The 22,588-nt window shown below is 40.4% G+C and overlaps 1 protein-coding gene across 1 annotated transcript; it reads right to left on the reverse strand.

The window, feature by feature from the left end:
* Positions 1–2,778: 2,778 nt before the first annotated feature.
* marchf6 (membrane-associated ring finger (C3HC4) 6) lies at positions 2,779–21,211 on the reverse strand. The gene is made up of 25 exons (XM_061922042.1): positions 20,842–21,211; positions 16,349–16,448; positions 14,394–14,467; positions 13,628–13,771; positions 13,272–13,344; positions 9,077–9,245; positions 8,748–8,931; positions 8,008–8,069; positions 7,890–7,922; positions 7,760–7,811; positions 7,621–7,679; positions 7,466–7,546; positions 7,310–7,378; positions 7,119–7,193; positions 6,514–6,648; positions 6,210–6,430; positions 5,943–6,080; positions 5,657–5,873; positions 4,655–4,724; positions 4,268–4,449; positions 3,977–4,111; positions 3,802–3,891; positions 3,598–3,730; positions 3,389–3,524; positions 2,779–3,296 (listed from the first exon to the last, which is right to left on the reverse strand). Exons 1-25 carry the CDS (start codon positions 20,858–20,860, stop codon positions 3,209–3,211), a joined length of 2,739 nt encoding a protein of 912 aa, XP_061778026.1. The 5' UTR covers positions 20,861–21,211; the 3' UTR covers positions 2,779–3,208.
* Positions 21,212–22,588: the final 1,377 nt, after the last annotated feature.

The raw sequence follows: 22,588 nt of genomic DNA on the forward strand, positions 1-22,588 counted from the left end.
ACGAAACATTCTAACTTGGATTGTTTCCCTGGCTTTGTCAAATTGGACGTTGCTGGCAGTCTTCAGAGTACCACAAAGCTGCCACAAATGATTGGAGGATGCGGGTAGCACTGTGGACACTCTTGTGATTTGGATAATATCGGACTGTTTTGCCCTGCAGGATGAATTTGAGGACTAGTTATAGACAAGTTTGAGTGAAAATCAAATATAATTTTCACCCGCATACAAAACATTTTAACTTGGATTGTTCCCCTGGCTTTGAGACTTTCCTGGAGGACAGAGCAGCAAAGACACAACAAACTCCCTTCTTGTCTCTCATGGACACACACCTGTTGTTGAATTTGGACTGCTGCAACAACACCAAGGTTGTGGAACAGAGGCATGCGTCTGGCTTACACACACACATGCATTCACAAAAATATACGCCACACACACATACATACCCCGCCCTCTATCCAACACTCTTGACATGAATCACTTAGGGGTAATGGCCGGCTGGGCAGCGCCTGAAGAGTTGCAGCCTGCCACCGTAGCCCCCACTCCCTCCCTTGTGTTGCAAGTCTCGAGTTTTTTGTTATATGTATATGTGCTTTGCTATGGAGGGTTTTCCCCACTCCAGACTGGGCCCCTTTAGGAGCCCAGTCTGGTTTGGATTTTTTTGTCATCCTCCCCCCCAGTTTACCTTTTTCCCATCTTTAAAGGGATGCCTTGTGGCGACCCATCAGCGTTCCTGTTCTGTAATCCTGTACTCAGTTTTTTTTTTCTAATATGGAACGGGTTTGTACTGTAAACAAACTTTTGTTGTACTTGTGCAATTACAATAAAGACCTACAGTACCTACCAACCTGATGGCTTCATCTGGCCAGGATCTTCAACTCTCACTGGATCGTTTGCGAGTCCACAGTTCATGCACAGAAAAGGGTGGAGATCAAGTACCTCAGAGTCTTGTTCACGAGTGAGGGGAAGAGTGAAAAGTGAAATGGACAGGCGGATCTGCAGTGATGCTGACCCTGTATCGATCTGTTGTGGTGAAGTAGCAAGCGGAAGGCAAAGCTCTCAATTTACTTGTCAATTTACGTGTGGTCATGAGCTTTGGGTCATGACCGAAAGGACAAGATCTCAGGTACACGCGGCTAAAATGAGTTTCCTCCGTCGAGTGACAAGGATCTCCTTTAGAGATAGAGTGAGAAGCTCTGTGATTCAGGGGCAGCTCAAAGTAAAGCAGCTGCTCCTCCACATTGAGGAGCCCGATGAGGTGGTTCAGGCATCTGGTAAGGACCCTGGACACCTCCCTGGGGAGGTGTTTAGGGAATGTGACTGGTAGTATGCCACAGGGAAGACCCAGGTCACGTTGGGGCATACTTGCCAACCCTCCCGGATTTTCCGGGAGACTCCCGAAATTCAGCGCCTCTCCCGAAAACCTCCCGGGACAGATTTTCTCCCGAAATTCACACGGAGCTGGAGGCCACGGCCCCTCCAGAGCCATGAGAACATGACTCAGCAATGTTGTGACCCTCTTAAAACAGGACAAAACTGCCATCTACTGTACGAAGAATAGAATAAAATGTAATATATATTTACATATATTCTACATTTAAGTGCAGTCAAGGAACATGCATTAGGGAGTCTGTTCTGAAGCCCACAGTAAAGAGACGTAACTTCATCACGTCACCTGGTTATTGACTCTAACCCAATATATTACACCGCCGACGAGCAAAATGAAGAAATACGCTTGCAAGTTCCACAACGATTGGAAACAAGAATTTCAGTTTATCCAGGAGAGTTCGAAGGGGAAGGGGTATGTTGCCTGTAAATTTTGTAGAACAGACTTCTCCATTGAACACGGTGGCCGAACTCAGTCATGAACGGTCAGGGACGCACAAAGCGTCCGCAGCGCAGCATCGTTCACAACCCAGTATTTTGGGCCACCTCACAAAATGGAAACCCGATGGTGTATCTTATGCTGAGACAAAGATGGCTATGCTGATAGCTGGAAGCAACATCCCGTTCCCCTTTGCGGATGTCTACAACAAATCCGTGATATATGTTCTCGGATTCGGAGATCGCTCGCCAATACACAAATGGCAGAACAAAGGTTACTCAAATAGTGAAAGGTGAAGTGAAGTGAATTATATTTATATAGCGCTTTTCTCAAGTGACTCAAAACGCTTTACATAGTGACACCCAATATCTAAGTTACTTTTAAACCAGTGTGGGTGGCACTGGTAGCAGGTGGGTAAAGTGTCTTGCCCGAGGACACAACGGCAGTAACTAGGATGGCACAAGCGGGAATCGGACCTGCAACCCCTCAAGTTGCTGGCACGGCCACTCTACCAACCGAGCTATGCCGCCCCACTAGGTAAGTGTTGTTGGGTTTTTTTTAGTAACCAGCAAGCACAGTACAGTTAGTAGAACTGTGTTTTTATTACTGTGTATTTTATAGGTGCCATCGGAAATTAAACTATTTCTAAATATGTATAGCTAGAATCCACTGAAAGTCAAGTATTTCATATATATATATAAAAAATACTTGAGTTGGTGAATTATACTCCTCCCTTCTTAACCACGCCCCTCGCCCCAACCACGCCTCCGCCCCACCCCCCACCTCCCGAAATCGGAGATCTTAAGGTTGGCAAGTATGCGTTGGGAAGACTATGACTCCCGGCTGGCCTGGGAACGCCTTGGGATCTCGGCTATGCGGAAGAAGATGGATGGATGGATGGATGGATGGAGATGATGATGATGATGTTGTTCAAATGACAGTCACATGAAGTCTACTTGTCATCAACACAACCAACAAATTGCCAGTTTGATTTAATAAATTATACATACACTTTTTAAGATGTACAATGGCCATGTTATAGCATTAATCCATGTCTTTCTTGTAAGACAAAATCTGCATTCAAAGTATTTACACATGTACAATTATCAGGCAGCTCTTTACAAAGCAAGGCGAAAATGACAATATGAACATTAAAACTAAAAAAAATCAAAGCCCCTCCTTCTCGTGCTTACTTTGCTGTCCTGTGATTATAATACATGTTTCCCTTCCTACCTATAATAGGCATCAAAGGGAAGTCAGGGCTTGAATAACTTCCATGAAATCCACCATTAACCAGTGGAGATTCTAAACGTTTACAGTCCAGTGACTGAGTTACGAATCAAAAAGGGGTTTGGGAGCGATTTACGCTGTGTCACAGATGAAAACCTATTCCGTGATTGGGTTAGAAGGAGGGGCTGAGCTTGCTCTTGCAGCTTTCCTTTCGTAGTTGACAAGCCTTTGGCCAACCAGGTACCTGCAAAAACACGGACATGACTTCATGATTAACCATTCAACAATAACCACACATATAATTTATAAAATGCTTAAAAATTATACTGCTTTTACTTGTCATTCTTGATGTGCTCATAAAGACGCTTGAATTGTCGAATTTGAAAGGACAGGATGCCGATGAGAGAGACCACCATCAAAAGGAATGGGTAGATTCTCCTCTGCATTAGAATCTCCATTTCTGGGGTCACGCCTATGGAAGCAACACACACATGTAACACAGCAGCAGCAACTCAAGTTTGGGGAAACATGTTTGAGACGCTCACCGACAGCAGGCACCACCCCAGCCGCGATCATGTAGGGCACACATAAGGACAACAGTAGGACTGAGATGACGGGTGCTGCCAGTTTACGGATGATAAACTGAAGATCAATGTTGCGAATTCCATTGGCATACACCTTGGGGGTGGAAAAAAATGTTTTTGTGACACGACATTGACACAATTATGATCACATGACAGAAAATGTACCTGCTCAATAACAGTCTTCAGCCACCACTGAGGACCCATCAGAGTGATGGCTGCTATGATTTTGGCATGAAGCACTCCAAGAGCCCAGTCCTGCAGACAACAGAGGGGATAAAAACAGTTGGACGCTCACTTTACACCCAACAGAAACAAATCGGAGACAGAGCAGACGTCATACCTGCCAAGGGTAGAAGAGGGGGGTTTGATCTAGAGGTACCCTGAGTGGAGCCACAATGACCAGCTCAAAGAGCAGACCCAGCAACAGTGGAATGACTCCAGCCACCAGCAGAGCAACAACCAGGGTTTTAAGAATCTACGCAAACACAGGGGGAATAAACGTGTGCATGACTGTTTTTATCAATATTGCAATAGTGACTTTTGACTTCATTTGCCAAAACAGGCACTTTGAAGGGTTGATCTGTTTACTGAGACAAACTATTTATAGGAGATGTTGCTTACTAACACCCACCATGAGTGTCCATTCCTGAACTTTGAGCATTATAATGGTGCGTCCCTGGGGCATCCAAGCCAGCAGCACTGTGATTCCGCGGATCGACAACCAGCAGACATACAGGCCACATGCTGCTGTGTACAACTCATGGATCTTAGAGCTTCCCGTCCAGAAGGACATTAGCCAGCGTCCAGTGAACACTAAAAAATAAAAATGTTCACATATTCATTATTCTGATCTTCAAGGTGGTCTACTGGCATGATTACAGATGTGTGAAATTGCTATTTGAGCTAAATATAGAACTGGTTTAGAAGCATGCTAACTTATAAATAGCTGGAACCTTCGATTGTGGTCTGTGGGCACACATGAGTACTGTAGTAAACTGCTAGCTCTACTGTTTCTTACCTGGAAGGGTAAGGCACACCAGACTGGCCACCAGCAGTGTCATACACATAAACGCTATCAGCAGAACTATCTGGGGGGAGGCGAGAGAGGAGGACAAATGCTTGTGTTAACGCCATGTTAAAAACACTGGACAGCCATCTCGCTGTTGGTTGCCGCACCCTAGTACATTTTAAGCAAACTACAAATTAACCCATGGGCAGCCCTTGGTCCCAAAACAAGCATTACATGTGTTTCTTATGTAACATTTTGGTTGAGTTTGAAGATTAGTGTCTGAAATTCCACAAGGGAGTTATTTTAATTTGTATTAAATTTGTTATAAGATTGCATTGCTTTTGATTGCAACATTAAAACAGGATATAGACAAATTATACACACTTTCTTTTAAGAACTTGCTTTGCCCCATTGACTCCCATTATGATTGTTATATTTAAGCACACTGTAATCCTGGTCTATTACTACACTTCCTCCATTGAACCAGAATGAATATCATTCTTGCCGATTTAAAATCAAGAAAATACTGTGTATATATATATATATATATATATATGTATATATATATAAATATATATATGTATATATATATATATATATATATATATATATATATATATATATATATATATATGTCATTAATTGACCTTTTGAAGGCTGTAATTACCCAACCGTTTTTCAACTTATTTTTAGAAATATTGCATACTTAGCAATTTAAAAAAAATCATTTTTGACAATAAGGCTACTAAACATGAACATTATACAATAAACCCTTAATATCAATAAATAAGCACTGAAAGTAAAAAAAATAGATAACTATTTCTGGTTTAAGACACTAAGGAGCAGATCCTTTTTGAATCCTAAGTGTGTGTGTATAATCAAACCTAAGGTTGCACAAGGTTTAAAAGGGAGTCTTTTTCTTTAAATGTTAAAGTCACTAAGTAAACATTTTCATAGTCCTAATTAAGTGGGACCATAATGGAACTGTGCAGAAATTGGGCGTATTTTCACCCTGAATGGGAAGCGTAGAGGTCGATGGTATGGTTGAAAGCCCACTGGTCCGCCTTGCTGCAAGATGGCCTGGTGAGCCGCATGCAGCCCCTCACCAACAGCTGGTGGCGGGTTGTTATTGTTGTTATGGTGTCCCTGGGGAGGGTTGTTGTTGTTGTTCATGGGCTGGTTAGCATCAATGTCTTCTTGCTCTCCAAGAAGGTAGGAGTGCAGATCTCTGTGGTAGGAGCGATAACATTAAACAAATCATTGCTGGAATGAAAAGGCATTGAAGCAGGACACTCACAGTAAATATCCAGCACTGACTGTCCAGGCACGAACTAAGCCTTTGAGCCACTGCCGAGTGTGTCCTTGTTCCAATAGAGCTGGCAGCACGACCTGGAGTAATAATAGCTCCAAAGACAGCTCGCTGACCGGGGCATCGCTGAGGGAGGAAAGTTCAGAAAAAGATATTTCAACAATGAGTTCATGTGCAATTTAATAGTTGCAGTTTAATTTGTGTTCCAAAGAGCATTTTTCACTTGTAGGACAACAACTTTAGTCTGGTGGTTACCTGTAGAGCATAACGTTGTATGGCAAGAAGGCGGGCATGAGTAGTTTAATCAGCCTAATGGGTAGCCACAGCATGAGCAACACAATGGAACCAAACACCACCACGGAGAGAATAAACCGCCGCAGGTGTCTGTAGATGGGAAGGTGGATCATCTCTTGAACTGGGTTGAAATCTGGGTCATTGAGGTTTCTTAGAAACCAAAGCACTCCAGGCCTCAGCACCTGGCAGATAAAGATTTTTGTTTTATTTTGAGCCAATAATATTCTTTTGCTGGCCAAGATTAGGCTGCTGGAAACAGAGTCACCTCTCTCAGAAGTAGGATGAAAGAAGCAAAGTAAAAGACATAGACCATTCCAACAAGCCAGTGAAGGAACATGGTGGTGCCAGGTGCTGATTTGAAACTCATCTCACGGTCTTTCAGGGACGCATCAAACATCTCCTGCACATCAAGAAACAAAAGTCAAACAATTCACAAATTACATAAAATGCAAAGTCAAAATAAATTAATCCAAGCACAGGTCTAATTTAAGATAGTGATCTCTTCTCTAAATAGAACAGGTTTAATTTATGACACGTTGAAAAAAGGCATTCACATGAGCAATCAGATGTATCGCTGGTTCACTTCAGGACAGCATTTTAACAGCTGCCTCTTCATTTACATGAGACAGGGCTATAATACAAATCAAGCAAATTATACATTACAATAAAACAACAACAGTGTCAATATTTTCCATTCTGTTGGACTCTAAACAAAGCACGCAGCAAGCTAAAAGACCGAAAAAGAGATGGCAAAGAAGCTGTCCATTAGTTCTTTAAATCTACTTTTTATACACAGTACATGAAATAATAGACATCATGATGTGGCTGAACGCATACTGCAATGATGAATGTTCCAAACCAAAATCTTACTAGAGAGCAGATGTCGAGCCACCAGCCACAGATCAGCGGGAAAACACCAATCTCTACAACAACCAGCAGGGACACCTGCAGCAAACAGTTACAATTATACTAGAAATAATACTGCCAATAAATATTATTGCTCGTTTTAATTTTCTGGTTGCACATTAAAGATAGGAAATAGCAAGTAGGTGAATTATTACCTTGACAACGATGTAACAAACTCCCAGAAGACGTCGGGAGCGCTGAAACCGAGCCAGAGCAGCCAATCCCTACATTAACCTTGTTAAGGTCCAACACCAACAGAAAGTAAAACATTTTATATATATTATTCCGATAAAATCATCATACAAGGATACATGACAGAGTATTAGCGTCATTGCCAGCAGTATATAGCCCACAATGGTTGTAATTAAGCCTTCGAAATGGGAAGCTTGAACCTGAAACAAAAAATGAAAAGAGTCATACATCAGAATCCTTTATAATGCAAAGTTGAGTTTTTATAAAAGCTTACATATTCCTCAAAGCCAAGACCAACGACAGAGAAATGTCCAATGTGGTAGGGACAAAATGCTGCAAGAGAAGAGAAATGCTGTGGTTAGAGGGAATTCGAGGGCTTGGAAAAGCAAGTGTACGTCAAAGTTTATACTTACCAAACACCAGGATGAAGAGTGTGTTAAGAGACACCACCCAAAAGACATGCTCCTAGGAGACAAACATTAGCAGTCATGAAGTGGGAATGTCGTTAATGTAAAATAGTTAGGGTATGTGAATACAACGAACCAAAAAAACGAGGGATCCATCCAGGCCAAGCATCTGCAAATTAAACCACATTGTAGACTAAGAACTTTTTCAATTGTATTATTTTGTGCAAAATGGCAATTATAAAATGTGAAGTTACCCTTTCCCATGTGAGCTCTTCAGCCGCTCGGTCCCATTCTAAAGCATTCCAGTTCATGTCATCTACAAAAAATAAGTAGATAGAATAGAACCAGGTACTTCAAAATAGTTACCAATACAGCATAACCTTTAAGGGGGATGTATGATGAATTCCATCTTTTCTAACATAGAAATATTGTTACAATGTTTGATACTCAATGTGAAAGCATCTAATATTAAGGTTCCTGCATTTTGGCAAGAGCTTGCACGCAGTTTTGGATGCCTCGGTTCACAGGGTTTTGCAGTCTGGGGGTGTGGTAAAACATATCCAAAACATATCTTGACCTCAAGGAAGTGTTTTAAATGTAGAATAAAATCATCATTGGTCCCCTTTTATTTTCAAATCAAAAGGAAATACATGGTTATCCATCCATCCATCCATTTTTCTACCAGTTGTTCCTCTCAGGGTCGTGGGGGGTGCTGAAGCCTATCTCAGCTGCACTCGGGGGTGGAAGGCGGAGTATACCCTGGACAAGTGGCCACCTCATCACAGGGCAAACACAGATAGACAGACAACATTCACATTCACACACTAAGGACCATTTAGTGTTGCTAATCAACCTATCCCCAAGTTATATTATTCATAATTAGGAAATACTACAATTTTAAGTGCTAATCTACACAAAAATATATGATAACATTTCCAGCCACCCCTTTTAAAAATGTCAAATGAAAGAAAGGAGCCCTGCATTGGACTCCAACCTTGTGCTCCATTGTTGGGGTCGGCGTCTTCAGCGGCAACTCCCTCCTCTTCTTCCAGCTCAGGGTCATCGCCCTGCTCTGGTGGATCAGGGGGCTCTGGTTCTGCCTCATTCTGGGCTGGTGGTTCTGCAGGGGCTGGGTGTGCTGGGGGCTCATCAGCTACTCCTGGGCCCGCTGCCTGTCCCTGTAGGGACAGAATAAAGGATTTTTGTCTTAATACCGCATGAGCACACATGCACCAATTCATGAGAAACATCAACAGCTTGGTTTAAAACGTAACTGGTATTAATGGGAAACAAAATAAATAAAAAAACACTTAAAAAAGGTACCTCATTGGCTTGCCCAGCTGCATTGGGCGGTGCTGCCTGGTGCTGTTCTAACCACTGGGGTGCGCCGCCATGGACTATCTGCTCTCTGAGCCAAACCAAGCTAATGAATGCACACAGAGTGCAGGTGACCACAAAGCAGCCCTGTAGACAGTCCGCAAGCAGGTTCTCTCTGCAGGAACGAGAATGTAAACAAATGTACGATAAACCATTTATACATCCAGAAAATATTTTACAAAGATCCTTAAAGGAGACCTACTATGAATTTGGTATTTTCTGATTATACATGATGTGACAATGTTGGATAGTCGTGTCAAACAATGTCATGGCGTCAAATCATAAGATTCATGCTTTTGGGCATGACCTTGCACGCTGTTTTGAATGCCTCTGCCCGCTGGGTTTTGGAGTGTTTTTCGACAATACGGAATCAGTGACATCACAGATTGAGGACCTGTGTGCCATGTGGACATGCTGGGTCTGGCAATTAATCTCCCCCTCTGCTGAGCGCGGCAACTCTTTCACTCCATATTCCTTCTCATTTAATTTCCATCCGCCTGCTCTATGTCTATAACATAATTACTATAAAATATGGCTGTCTTCAAATAGTCTGAGATTAGACTCAGAGGAATCTAATTTAACTATCCACCTTACAGTCAAATCGTCTGATATTAATATTTTCTCCACCCTACGTGGGAAGAAGACAAGTTAATCCTTGCTGGGGTGTGTTGGGAGGTTAAATTGATTGTGTTCATTATGTCTTCTTTGAATATTAGCAAAAGATTATTGTGTGCAGACACAGATTTTAGAGAGTAAGCAATAAATCTTAGTTTTGGCGGTCTCTTCAGACTTCCTCAGAGAGGTTACTGCTTCCTAGTGTGACGATATTAGCTAGAGTGTTCTAGCCTTCAACATATTTTAATATAAAATAAATAGTTGTCTGCATACAAAAATATTTTACTAATAGTATTGGGAGGGAGTTTGTACATGGGGGATGGGATGGAGGTTCGCCAGGACACGCTGCTGTCAGACACGCAGCTTCGTGGAAGGGAAGAGAGTTAAAACCTGCTTGGGCCCCCACGTACAGCATGGTGTGTTGGCAAGATACATTCATCATGTGTTCCTTAAATATTAGAAAAATATTATACCGCATAGACTAGGGTTGTCCCAATACCAATACTTTGGTACCACTACCAGTAACTAATTGTATATGGATACTTTTCAAAATGAAGGTGAACAATGTTATGAGAGTAGTGTATGTGTTTTAGCAAGAATAGCAACGTGTTGGCTGAGTGACGTCAGTGAGTGAGTGGGCGGGTGAAGAGAGAGAGAGGTAGCTTGTGCACTGCGTAGTAGACTAATGAACGGGTCCCGCAAAACTAGTAAAGCGATTGTCACAAATCGGTGGCCTTGTCATTCTGAGCCGAAAGCAGAACTTATCAGACCCATTGGGTGAAGGGTGTTACCGTAGACAAAAACATCGGCCCTGAAGGGAACTTCCGTCCTTTGCTACCCGACTACAGTCTGCATGGGAGCAGAACAGCAGGAAAAGAGCAACAACTACTATATTACCTGTCACTCTTTATAACCCCTTGTGCAGATCTGAAAACTTATATTTTAAATGTTCACCTAAGTTTGAAGCAAAGCTGGTAATACTAATTACCGCGTTTGTCTAGGCTTGTTTCAAAGCAACATCCTGTTTTAAGCGTCACCTTTGTTAGGTTTGAAACCCAAATACCTCCATATTGCACTTCATGCACCCCATTTATTAACCAGTAAAATTGCCGTTTTTTTGCCATTCTTCCTGTCCTCGATGTTATTGCTTGTATGCAATCGGTCTGCATTTGGACACAATAAACATCATTAAATTGATTGTGTTCATCATGTCTTCTTTGAATATTAGAACATTATTATTGTGTGCAGACAAATATGTTTTAGAGAGTAAGAAATATATCATAGTTTTGGCGGTCTCTTTAGATTTCTTCAGAGTGGTCGCCGCTTCCTAATGTGGGGTCACATTTCTAAAATCAGCTGGCGTGCTTTGAACTTCAACATCTTTTATTACATAAAAACGTGTCTGCGCACAAGAATATTTTACTAACAGTGTTGGGAGGATGTTTCGAGAAGGGCACGTGATTGAGGCGCTGCTGTCAGACACAAAGCTTTCAACTTGGTTTGTGGAAACGCAAGGGAAGAGAAGATCAAATATTTTCATCTAATCTTGGCATGTGCACAATATATCCGACGTGCAACATTCAGTGACATAAATGCCACTAAAACAGCTTTTTTGATACAAAGCTGTTTCCATCCAAGAATGGGCAGTTGTACCGAATGTCGTGACTAGTTGAATCTATACAACGTTTATGAAGTTTATTTTTGACTGTGACTGAAAAATCAATACCGATGAAGTTTGTCTTCATGATACTTATTGAACAATGGACATATTCAGCTCTCAAAAATCTATAGAAATATGCCATTGTAAATTGGTAAATTGATGCTTTTAGAGACGGTGGGGCGTGGTTTCATTTGCAATCTGGGAACGGCCTTACAAACGTTTTGCACCTGCAGAATGTAGGTTATAAATCGTAGTAAAGCGCTTTGAGTCACTAGAGAAAAGTGCTATATAAATGTAATTCACTTCACTTATAAATGTGACTGTGGAGCAAAATGTGTACCAAAGCATATCCAATACATATCATTTAGACCTCAAATAAGTGTTTTAAAATGGAGATTAAATCAGGGATATTCAACTGAATTGTTTTGGGGTCCACATTTCTATTATAGTATTTTGGATATTCCGGAGAACCAGTGTCTTCTACAGTAGACATTAGAATCTGGTCTATTTATTTTGTCAAGAGTTACAGGAGCGCTCTGCTGTTTTTAAGGACAGGCAATAGAGCATGAGACTCAGGGTCGTGGGTTCGAACCCCACGTTGGGCGATTGACTTTTTACCATGAATTGATTAACGTGGACCCTGACTTATACAAGTTGAAAACTTATTCGGGTGTTACCATTTAGTGGTCAATTGTACGGAATATGTACTGAACTGTGCAATCTACTAATAAAAGTTTCAATCAATCAATGAAAGACTTCAAAAAAGCTAGTCAAAGATCATCTCTATAACAGCACTGTAGTGATTTTAAGAATTTGCTGCAAAAATGTGAGTCTCTCACAAGTTTTTTTAAACTGAACTGAAAGGCCACCAGTTGAATAGCCCAAATGATGAAAAAGAGAGGACCTAAAATGTACCGTATTTTTCAGAGCATAAGTTGCTCCGGATTATAAGTCTCACCTGCCGAAAATGCATAAATAAGAAGAATTTTTTTTATATATAAGTCGCACTGGAGTATAAGTCGCATTTTTTGGGGAGATTTATCTGATACAACCCAACACCAAAAATAGACATTTGAAAGGCAATTTAAAATAAATAAAGAATAGTGAACAACAGGCTGAATAAGTGTACGTTATATGACGCATAAATAACCAACTGAGAAGGTGCCTGGTATGTTAACATAACATATTATGGTAAGAGTCATTCAAATAACTATAACATATAGAACATGCTATACGTATACCAAACAATCTGTCACTCCTAATCACTAAATCCCATGAAATCTTATACGTCTAGTCTCTTACGTGAATGAGCTAAATAATATTATTTGATATTTTACGGTAATGTGTTAATAATTTCACACATAGGTCGCTCCTGAGTATAAGTTGCACCCCTGGCCAAACTTTGAAAAAAACTGCAACTTAGAGTCCGAAAAATACAGTAATCTTAATGGACACTACTAAACTACTAAGAAAAGTAAAAAGTTGAACAAATGACTGACTGCATCTAAAGTAAACAAGCCACATAAACACCTTGACATATTACGAAAAACATTTGAAACTGACAAAAAGGAAAGGACCTAAAAGGGTGCCTCAATTATGTCAATCACAAGTTTGGACCATAGAATTGTAAGTTTGCTAGCAAGGTTAAAATGGCAATGCAAGGACATTGGTCCAAGGTCCTCTATACAACAAAAGCCGCTGCACAAATTTTTGTCCCAAGTTTTAAACTGAACTTGGGTCGCCAGTTGGATATATATATAAAACATTTGTTTGAACTCAAATTCAACCAGTTGAATAGGCTTGGATTAAATGCCATGTCAAGATACTATTGAAAGTGTGTGTGTTGAAACTCTCATCATCACTCACGTAGACAGCATGTCCAATGGCAGTGTCAGAAGTGAGCTCACAGAGCCAGTAAAAAGACACTTGTAGATGCGACCTGAAACCAATAGGGAAAAGGTCATCATTATCTACATGTCTTCAGAAACTGCAGAGTAACAAAGAATATATTAAGAAAATTTAAATAGTCATGTCAACTGTTGCCTACACTGCTACTGAAAGGGAGTTTACATTTCTAACATAATTAATAGTTCATTATATAATGGCTGCAAAGTGGTAATTCTGTGACTCGACCATAAACACACGCTAATATGTAAAGCTGATGTCATTTTTTGAGCCACAGAGTGTTAACAGCGCACATGGTTTCACATTCTAGCACTCACATGCTGTAAGAGGAACCACGCCGAGCCAAGCAAAAGCCACCAGTGTGTAATGAAACCAGTAGCGGATTGCCGTGCCCACACTGGTCAGCAAGCCCGAACATATGTCCTGAATGGGTAGGCGTGAGGGCATGTCTGGGGAGTAGACTAGAACAGACAAAGAAGCAAATAGTTATAAATAAATGGCATACTATTATGCTAATAGTTATTAAAAAAAAGAGACAATCACTTGTCAAGCATTTTGTGACTGATACATTAACAGGAAAATAGTATCACAAAAATGTCTACACCCCTGGAAACCATTGTTGTGACAGTATCCTTTCATTGGACATTCATCTTGGATATACAGTAGGTCTACTGTAGAGTAGTCCGTGTACAGCTTGTATCACAGGAAAGAACGACAGTGTACATTTTGGGATTCATGTTTGTTTCAATTAATCGCAGCTCTTCAGTGCCGGCAGGACGCATGCATTACATTACTGACCATGCCTAACTTTGGACAATAGTAGCTGTGTGATGAGTCAAATCTAGTGAATAGTACATTGGAAATAAGCAGTAAAATGTTAACTGGCTAACCAGTTTTGCAAAAATAAACACGATGCAAGACTGTTTGTATCGGAGCTTATACATGAGTTTCAAAACAAGGCAATATAATCTGGATCCTTTTTTGCCAATACCAATATTGGATTGGGAAACCCGAAAATAAAAGACATTTTAAAAACATCAGGATGTTTTATAGATTAAATCCGCCGAGGCCACAAGCACTTACTTGGTGTGAATGCAAATCTGTGCTTGCATAATTCACAATACTCCTTCCTGCTGTGTTTCAGCCACTGGACCAAACTGAAAAGAAACGTTTGAAAATTAAAAATTAGGAACAGCATGGCACTGGATACTCTGCGCCTGTATGTTTACAATCACATAGGCCAGTTTTTAAATGTCACATATGATTTTTAAATTATGCAACTGGGAATGTATAACAAAACAATTGAGCAAATAATTGAACCATCATTGTACCATGTTGTTTATATTGGAAAAAATAGAAACATTGTTGCACTACTAGTAAGTCAGCTTTAACAACTCTTCAGAAGCATCCAGGCTTTTTTTTTTTTTTTTTTTAACCAGGAACACACACAAGTCACATGACGCTACAACACAAAATCGATGTGTTGGTTTTCCTTTCACAATTCCAATTCCACATCTCTGGTCTGAAATATGACAATGAGATAAACCTGTTCTGAACGCCATATTGACATTGAAAGTTCTCAGCCTTTGTTATGAGATATTCTGTTCGTCTGACATAACCAAATACAAAGTTCCTTAGAAAAAAGAAAATCCTGTTGGATTTCACCCCAAGATTGCTGTGTGGTAATCTGACCATAAACCTCTTTGATCATTACCTAATGACAAAAATACTCGGGTGTAACATAAACCCTGTTGTTGTTTTTAGCATATGACGATAAAAATAGCCAGGGTGACAGATTATATCCGAATTACTGACTCTTAACGTATTTGCGCACAAAGGCACACAGCCCAGGAATAGTAGAACACCCCTCCTAAAAAAACTATTTACTACTATGAAGAACTAGGAATTTGTATAAATAAATGCACCACTTTAACATACAGGAATTGATTTGGAGTTTCCAAACAGCTAATCAACCAAAACAAAGTAATTTATAACAATAACTAAAAATCTTAATAAAATATTTCGGCTTCCAACACACATTTGTGGGGGCAATGCAATAATCAGACTAATGATTATACGGCCAATATTAAGAGTTATGGAGTCACGATTATACGATTACATTTGCGCTCCTACCTTGTAGGATGTTACAAACTGATCCTAAGACAACCGGACCTCACAGTGCATACACAAACATGGCGGTGTTGAGCAAGGTTGCATTAAGGAGCCCTCTGTATTTACAGCATCAAACATTACAACTCAATAGAGTTATTTTTTTCCATGTTTTCTATGTTCTGCAATAGTTATGACAATTTGTTGTAGATTACATTTCTTATTTTTTAATGTATTACTTACAGTAGTTACAATTTTTACTTACAGTAGTTATAATTATTTTAGTATTCCCATTACTTCAATGTCAATACATTTGGGGGTTGGGTTTTTTGCCCCCAATACATTTGCATGTTCTAAATTTTTCAAGTACCAGTTAGCTCACTGTTTAAGCAGCAACGTTTTTTAAGTACGGATTTGGTAATAGTATCGGTAAAATATATATCAGTTTCACCAATTCATGGATGGGATGTTAGCGCTACCATAGCAGGGATGTCATATTTGGTTAGGACAAATCGACAGATACAGTTTGTTAAATCCACCATTTTTTGACTTTGTTACTCTAGGTCTACACAAACGACAGTCAAAAATACACTTAAAAAATAATATATATAAATGAGTAATCAGGATCAGTCTTGAGAAACAAGAGGTTATGAATGCATCCCTACATTTTTATTGGTATTACCATGATTATATAATTGTTTGTTACACTATATTAGTGGACTTCAGGTGAGGCAGAGCTGCTTCAGAAAAATAAAGAAAACAAAACATAATAACATATTCTCTAAAGGGGTGGGTGTTAGAGGACTGGGGTTGGCCAAAGCTTTATTAAATTTTCAAAAACACTTCTAGAAACCACTTGTATATACCAAACAAATATAGTTTTGGATACAATAGCATATTTCTATTGATTCTTGAGAGCTGTAATTTACCATTCTTGGTGGATGAACTTAATGCTGCCCGTGCAGACACAGGGGTGGTACAGAGGCTTGTCTGGGGTCCCCTCGGAGCGGCAGACGCGACAAATATCGGCTAAAAGTACAACACACAGAAACACAAAAACAAAACGAGTTGGTTACAATGTTACTTTTCATATATATATATATATATATATATATATATATATATATATATATATATATATATATATATATATATATATATATATATATACACACACACACATAATCACAAAAACGGCATTAAAAATGTGCTCGATAAACGTCAGATGTGTGCTTCTTGGACTTTTTTTTTTTTTACGACAGAGCTTCTGTGACGTCACGTTTTGTGAGATTTAATTGTTTTATCAATGTTTTGTATAAAAACTATCTTACCAAAGAGTAAAAGAGAACAAGAATATGAACATGAACATATAGATGAAAAACACAATAATCAAGAAGTATTAACGCCAAAATTTCAACCACTTTCACTCTTTTGTCATTGCAATGAATACCGCACGCAACATTTTTTGAAATGTTGATTTTTTTAATTTTTATTTTTAAACAAGGCACTAAGTCTAACTTAAATTTATAACTGCAACCTAACAAAAAGTGGACTTTTGAACTGTCAGTATTGTGAATTGATGTATTTGAAGTAAATACAAAAGTAGTAAAAAAAAAGAAGATGTCTGCCATTTAAAACTGGTAAGCACATCGTTCAGGTTTCTGTTCAAATATGTTTCAAAATAAATTCTGTATTCTTAAGTATCGTTTTTTTTTTTTTTCCAAATGCAATCCTTTATATGACATTGTTATTCAAATAAAGATTACAAAAAAACATGGTAACAGTGACAGCGTGCACAAACATAACTGCCGTGAATCAAGTAGACAGAAAGTGACGACGTCTTCACGCATGCAGGGACAGATCGTGTCTTTCTGAACCGATTACGTAGTGACACAGCCAATTGCATAAAACAGTATCAACCATCAAATTTGTTTGTGCCAACTTACTGTCTCCCTTTTGATTCTCTGCATGGAGTGAAAAGAGAAATTAAAAATAACAGCTGCTAAGAAATTGTCAATAAAACAAGCGAAGTCACCTCGACAGTATGGCAGTTTTTTTACAGTTTTTTCAAACGGACCGTAGTCCTTTGCCGTGCCTATCTTTTCTTTTCAACCCACATCGATCCCTATTTGGATGTACGTAAACAGCAGGTAACAAATGTGCTGCTTTAAAACTATAATTTGGTCAAACAATATTTCAATACCTCTTTTTACAAATACAACAATTTAATTTCATTGTTGGCAACTACAAAGCCACATTTTCATTTCATGCTGATTTTAAAATGTAGTTTACATTTAAAGGCCTACTGAAACCCACTACTACCGATGATAGTTTATATACCAATGATGAAATCTTAACATATCAACACATGCCAATACGGCCGGTTTAGTTTACTAAATTGCAATTTAAAATTTTCCGCTAAGGGTCCTGTTGAAAACATCGCGGAATGATGACGCTTATGTTGACGTTAAAGGTTGTAACGGACATTTTATCCCAGCACCACTCACTGCTAAAAGTCGTCCGATTTAAATCGCATAATTACACAGTATTCTGGACCTCTGTGTTGCTGAATCTTTTGCAATTTGTTCAATTAATAATGGATACTACAAAGAAGAAAGCATTTGGTGGAAAGCGGTGTATTTCGGCCGGCTGTCGCAACACAAACACAGCCGGTGTTTCTTTGTTGTGAAACTTTATTATGGAACAGAGCGGTAAAGCGAACTTGTTTCTCTACCACATGTCAACCGGCAGGTTTCAATGACAAAATTGTGGTAATAAGTTGGCTCTTACCGTAAACATGAGCAGAGCTTGTGTCGTTCTTCTTGCGGCAGCTGTCAAAGAGGCAGCTGCAACTTTCTAGGCTCCTCCATGGCTTCACACAGAGACACTGGCGGTCACCACACCCCTCCGACTTTCAAGTATGACTTTATAATCTCACTAAAACACTAGTAACACAATAACCAGATAAGGGATTTTCCAGAATTATCCTAGTAAACGTGTCTAATAACATCTGAATCGCTCCTGCCCATGTCTTTTTTTCTGTTTTCTAGTCCTTCACTCTCACTATCCTCATCCACGAATCTTTCATCCTCGCTCCAATTAATGGAGAAATTGTCGCTTTCTCGGTCCGAATCGCTCGCGCTGCTGGTGTCCATGATTGTAATCAATGTGCGGATGTGAGGAGCCCCTCACACCGGTGACGTCACGCGTACATCGGCTTCTACTTCCGGTAAAAGCAATGCTTTTTTATTAGCGGCCAAAAGTTGCAAACTTTATCGTCGATGTTCTCTACTTAATCGTTTCAGCAAAAATATGGCAATATCGCGAAATGATCATGTATGACACAGAATGGACCTGCTATCCCAGGTTAAATAAGAAAATTTCATTTCAGTAGGCCTTTTCTTGTTTTCCATGGTTGTGTTGACATTCAATTGCCTTTCTGCGCTGACAGCTGAGATAATTACAAACAACGGAAGGTTACGTTTGAAATAAAAATGCTTAACATTTAATACATTTTCTCTTAATCATATCTTCCATTGGTAGGTCATAAAATATCAGTAATTGTTGATATCGACCGATATAAAAAAACATATCGTGATACAATTTTCAGCCAAATCTCCAAACAATGTTTTTTATTACCCAAGTGTACGTGATCATTAAAGGCCTACTGAAACCCACTACTACCCACCACGCAGTCTGATAGATTATATATCAATGATGAAATTTTTAATTTCCCGGGAGTTTCGTCTTCAAAACGTCGTGTAATGATGACGTGTACGCAAGACGTCACTGGTTTTTAGGAAGTATGAGCGCTGCGCACACACACACAGCTAAAAGTCGTCTGCTTTAACGACAAATTATACAGTTTTTTTGGACATCTGTGTTGCTGAATCTTTTTCAATTTGTTCAATTAATATTGGAGAAGTCACAGTAGAAAGATGGAGTTGGGAAGCTTTAGCCTTTAGCCACACAAACACACGGTAATTCCTGGTTTAAAACTCCTGGAAGTGAAACTTTCCTATGGATCAGAGCGCGGTCAAGAGAACATGGATCCCGACCACATGTCAACCAGCAGGTTTCGGTGAGAAAATTGTGGTTAAAAAGTCAGTTGTTATCAGAGAAAAGCTGAGCTTGTGCCGTCCATAGCTGCTGTCGACTCCCCTGAGACACTGCGCATCAAGACACCCGTGGAGACACCCTTCTGACTATCAGGTACTATCAAACTCACTAAAACACTAGCAACACAATAGAAAGATAAGGGATTTTCCAGAGTTAACCTAGTAAATGTGTCTAAAAACATCGGAATCCGTCCCAATGTAATCGCTTTTTTTCCCCCCGTAGTCCGTAACTATCAATATCCTCAAACACGAATCTTTCATCCTTGCTCAAATTAATGGGGAAATTGTCGTTTTCTCGGTCCGAATAACACTTTTTGTTGGAGGCTCCCATTAAAAACAATGTGAATATGTGAGGAACTGTCACGCCAAATTTCTTCCCCCCTACAAAAACCTTCCCCCCCACATTTACTTCCGGGGTCATGATTAATACAGGCGTTTTGTTAACGCTATATTATAAAAATATAACGCAATATTATAAAAATATAACGCTATATTATAAAAATACAGACGTTTTGTCAATGCTATATTATAAAAAAAAAACAAAAAACAATTTAGAAACACAAGCTATGGGATGACGCATTTATTTCCGGGGTCACGTTTCCTCTTATGTCATCCCATAGCTTGTGTTTGTAAATTGTTTTTTAATTTTTTTTATAATATAGCGTTAACAAAACGTCTGTAGTTTTATAATAAAGTGTTATATATTTATAATATAGCTTTAACAAAACGTCTGTATTACTCATCACCCCAGAAGTAAATGGGGGGGGGGGGGGGGGGTTGTAGGGAGAAGAAATTTGGCGTGACAGAGCCATCAAACATGTGACGTCATCGTCTGCGACTTCCGGTAGAGGCAGGGCATTTCTCTTAACACCGAAAGTTGCGAACTTCATCGTGGATGTTCTCTACTAAATCCTTTCAGCAAAAATATGGCAATATCGCGAAATGATCAAGTATGGCACATAGAATGGACCTGCTATCCCCGTTTGAATAAGAACATCTCATTTCAGTAGGCCTTTAATGAGATGATTTGTCCGGCTAATGACATCACCAGAACATTTTCTCCGTTGCATCGTTTAATATCAAAGTGCATCTTCGTACAAACACAACATTGTACGTTTTGTTAGCCTTTATTCAGCATCTTGACACAGATGTAGAAATGAGCGTGACGTCATCAAGCTATAATGCTAGCGAGCTAGCAAGCAGGCCAGCTCAGCGGCAGGGTTGGTCCTCGGTGATGCGCTTACGACCACGGGTCTCCGGAGCTATAACGCTATTTAGAGGAGCGTCGACAAGCTCTTACTTACCTTCTTCGGCCGTATCCATGTTGTTCGCAGAGTCGCCGTTTTTTCCAGGTGTAGCTCGTTCAGCCAACCCATCCACGACAGGCGAGGCAGGTTAGCTTAGTTAGCCGCGTTAAGCCAGCGAGAGTCGGAGTCCAACGTTGACCTGACGGCTCAGATGCATTGGCACTCATAAAATGCTTTCCCAGCAAACGGAAACACCAGCGCTTGCTTCGCGCCTTCTATTTTTGTAACATCCAGACGTTACTCGCTCGTTGCCAGCGCTGCGTCTTTCTTCCCCCCCCTACAAATAAGTTGAGTAAGACTTCATGTTGTGTGTGGCAGTAATGACAGCACAGACGCAGGAGACAAATGGTTCGCTCAAGCCTCCTGACGCATGCGCAGTGCCCTTTGCTAGCAACTTTTTTTAATTTTTTTTTTTTAACCCTTCGTTTACGTTGTCACAAAAAAAACGGATGTCTTTACCGCCATCTAACGCATCGGAGTTTATGGCTAAATGATAATTTTATATTTCTCAATTCATGAATTTTGATCAGGGGTCTCAAACTCCCTGTGAATGCGTGGGTTCCCTCCGGGTACTCCGACTTCCTCCCACCTCCAAAGACATGCACCTGGGGATAGGTTGATTGGCAACACTAAATGGTCCCTAGTGTGTGAATGTGAGTGTGAATGCTGCGATGAGGTGGCGGCTTGTCCAGGGTGTACAACGCCTTCCGCCCGATTGTAGCTGAGATAGGCACCAGCGGCCCCCGCGACCCCAAAAAGGGAATAAGCAGTAGAAAATGGATGGATGGTCTCAAACTCAATTTACCTGGGGGCCACTGGATGCAGAAACTGGGTGAGGCTGGGCAGCAAGAAAAGATTTCTTAAAAATCCTACATGCACCTTCTATGAATGGCTTTCCCGCCCTAACAACATACTTGCCAACTCACCATTTTTTCGGAGACTCCTGAATTTCAGTGCACCTCCCGACAATCTGCCGGTGCAACCCATCCATCCATCCATTTTCTACCGCTTATTCCCTTTTGAGGTCGCGGGGAGCGTTAGCGCCTATCTCAGCTACAATCGGGCAGAAGGCGGGGTACACCCTAGATAAGTCGCCACCTCATCGCAGGGCCAACACAGATAGACAGACAACATTCACACTCACATTAACACACTAGGGACAATTTAGTGTTGCCAATCAACCTATCCCCAGGTGCATCTTTTTGGAAGTGGGAGGAACCCACGCATTCACGGGGAGAACATGCAAACTCCACACAGAAAGATCCCGAGCCTGGGATTGAACCCAGGACTGCAGGACCTTCGTATTGTGAGGGAGTCGCACTAACCCCTCTCCCACCGTGAAGCCCACCGGTGCAACCATTCTCCCCAATTTGTCCCAATTTTCACCCGGCCGACATTATTAAGGACTGCCGTGACTGCACTGCCCTCTAACGTCCTCAACAACAGTGGTTCTCAACCTTTTTTCAGTGATGTACCCCCTGTGAACATTTTTTTTAAGTCAAGTACCCCCTAATCGGGGTACGGCGTGGCAAAGTTGATAGAGTGGCTGTGGCAGCAATCTGAGGGTTACTGGTTCCATCCCCACCTTCTACCATCCTAGTCACGTCCGTTGTGTCCTTGGGCAAAACACTTTACCCTTGCTCCTGATGGGTCCTGGTGAGCGCCTTGCATGGCAGCTCCCGCCATCAGTGTGTGAATGTGTGTGTGAATGGGTGAATGTGGAAGTAGTGTCAAAGCACTTTGG

The sequence above is a fragment of the Nerophis ophidion genome, linkage group LG15 (genome assembly GCF_033978795.1).
Source record: "Nerophis ophidion isolate RoL-2023_Sa linkage group LG15, RoL_Noph_v1.0, whole genome shotgun sequence".
NCBI classification, from domain to species: domain Eukaryota; kingdom Metazoa; phylum Chordata; class Actinopteri; order Syngnathiformes; family Syngnathidae; genus Nerophis; species Nerophis ophidion.

Coding starts and splice junctions, on each gene's coding strand:
- marchf6 (XM_061922042.1), bottom strand. Junction 13,772..14,393: donor CAGATTTGCATTCACACCAA/GTAAGTGCTTGT, acceptor TGTCTGTTCTAG/TCTACTCCCCAGACATGCCC. Junction 3,525..3,597: donor TGGGGTGGTGCCTGCTGTCG/GTGAGCGTCTCA, acceptor TTGCTTCCATAG/GCGTGACCCCAGAAATGGAG.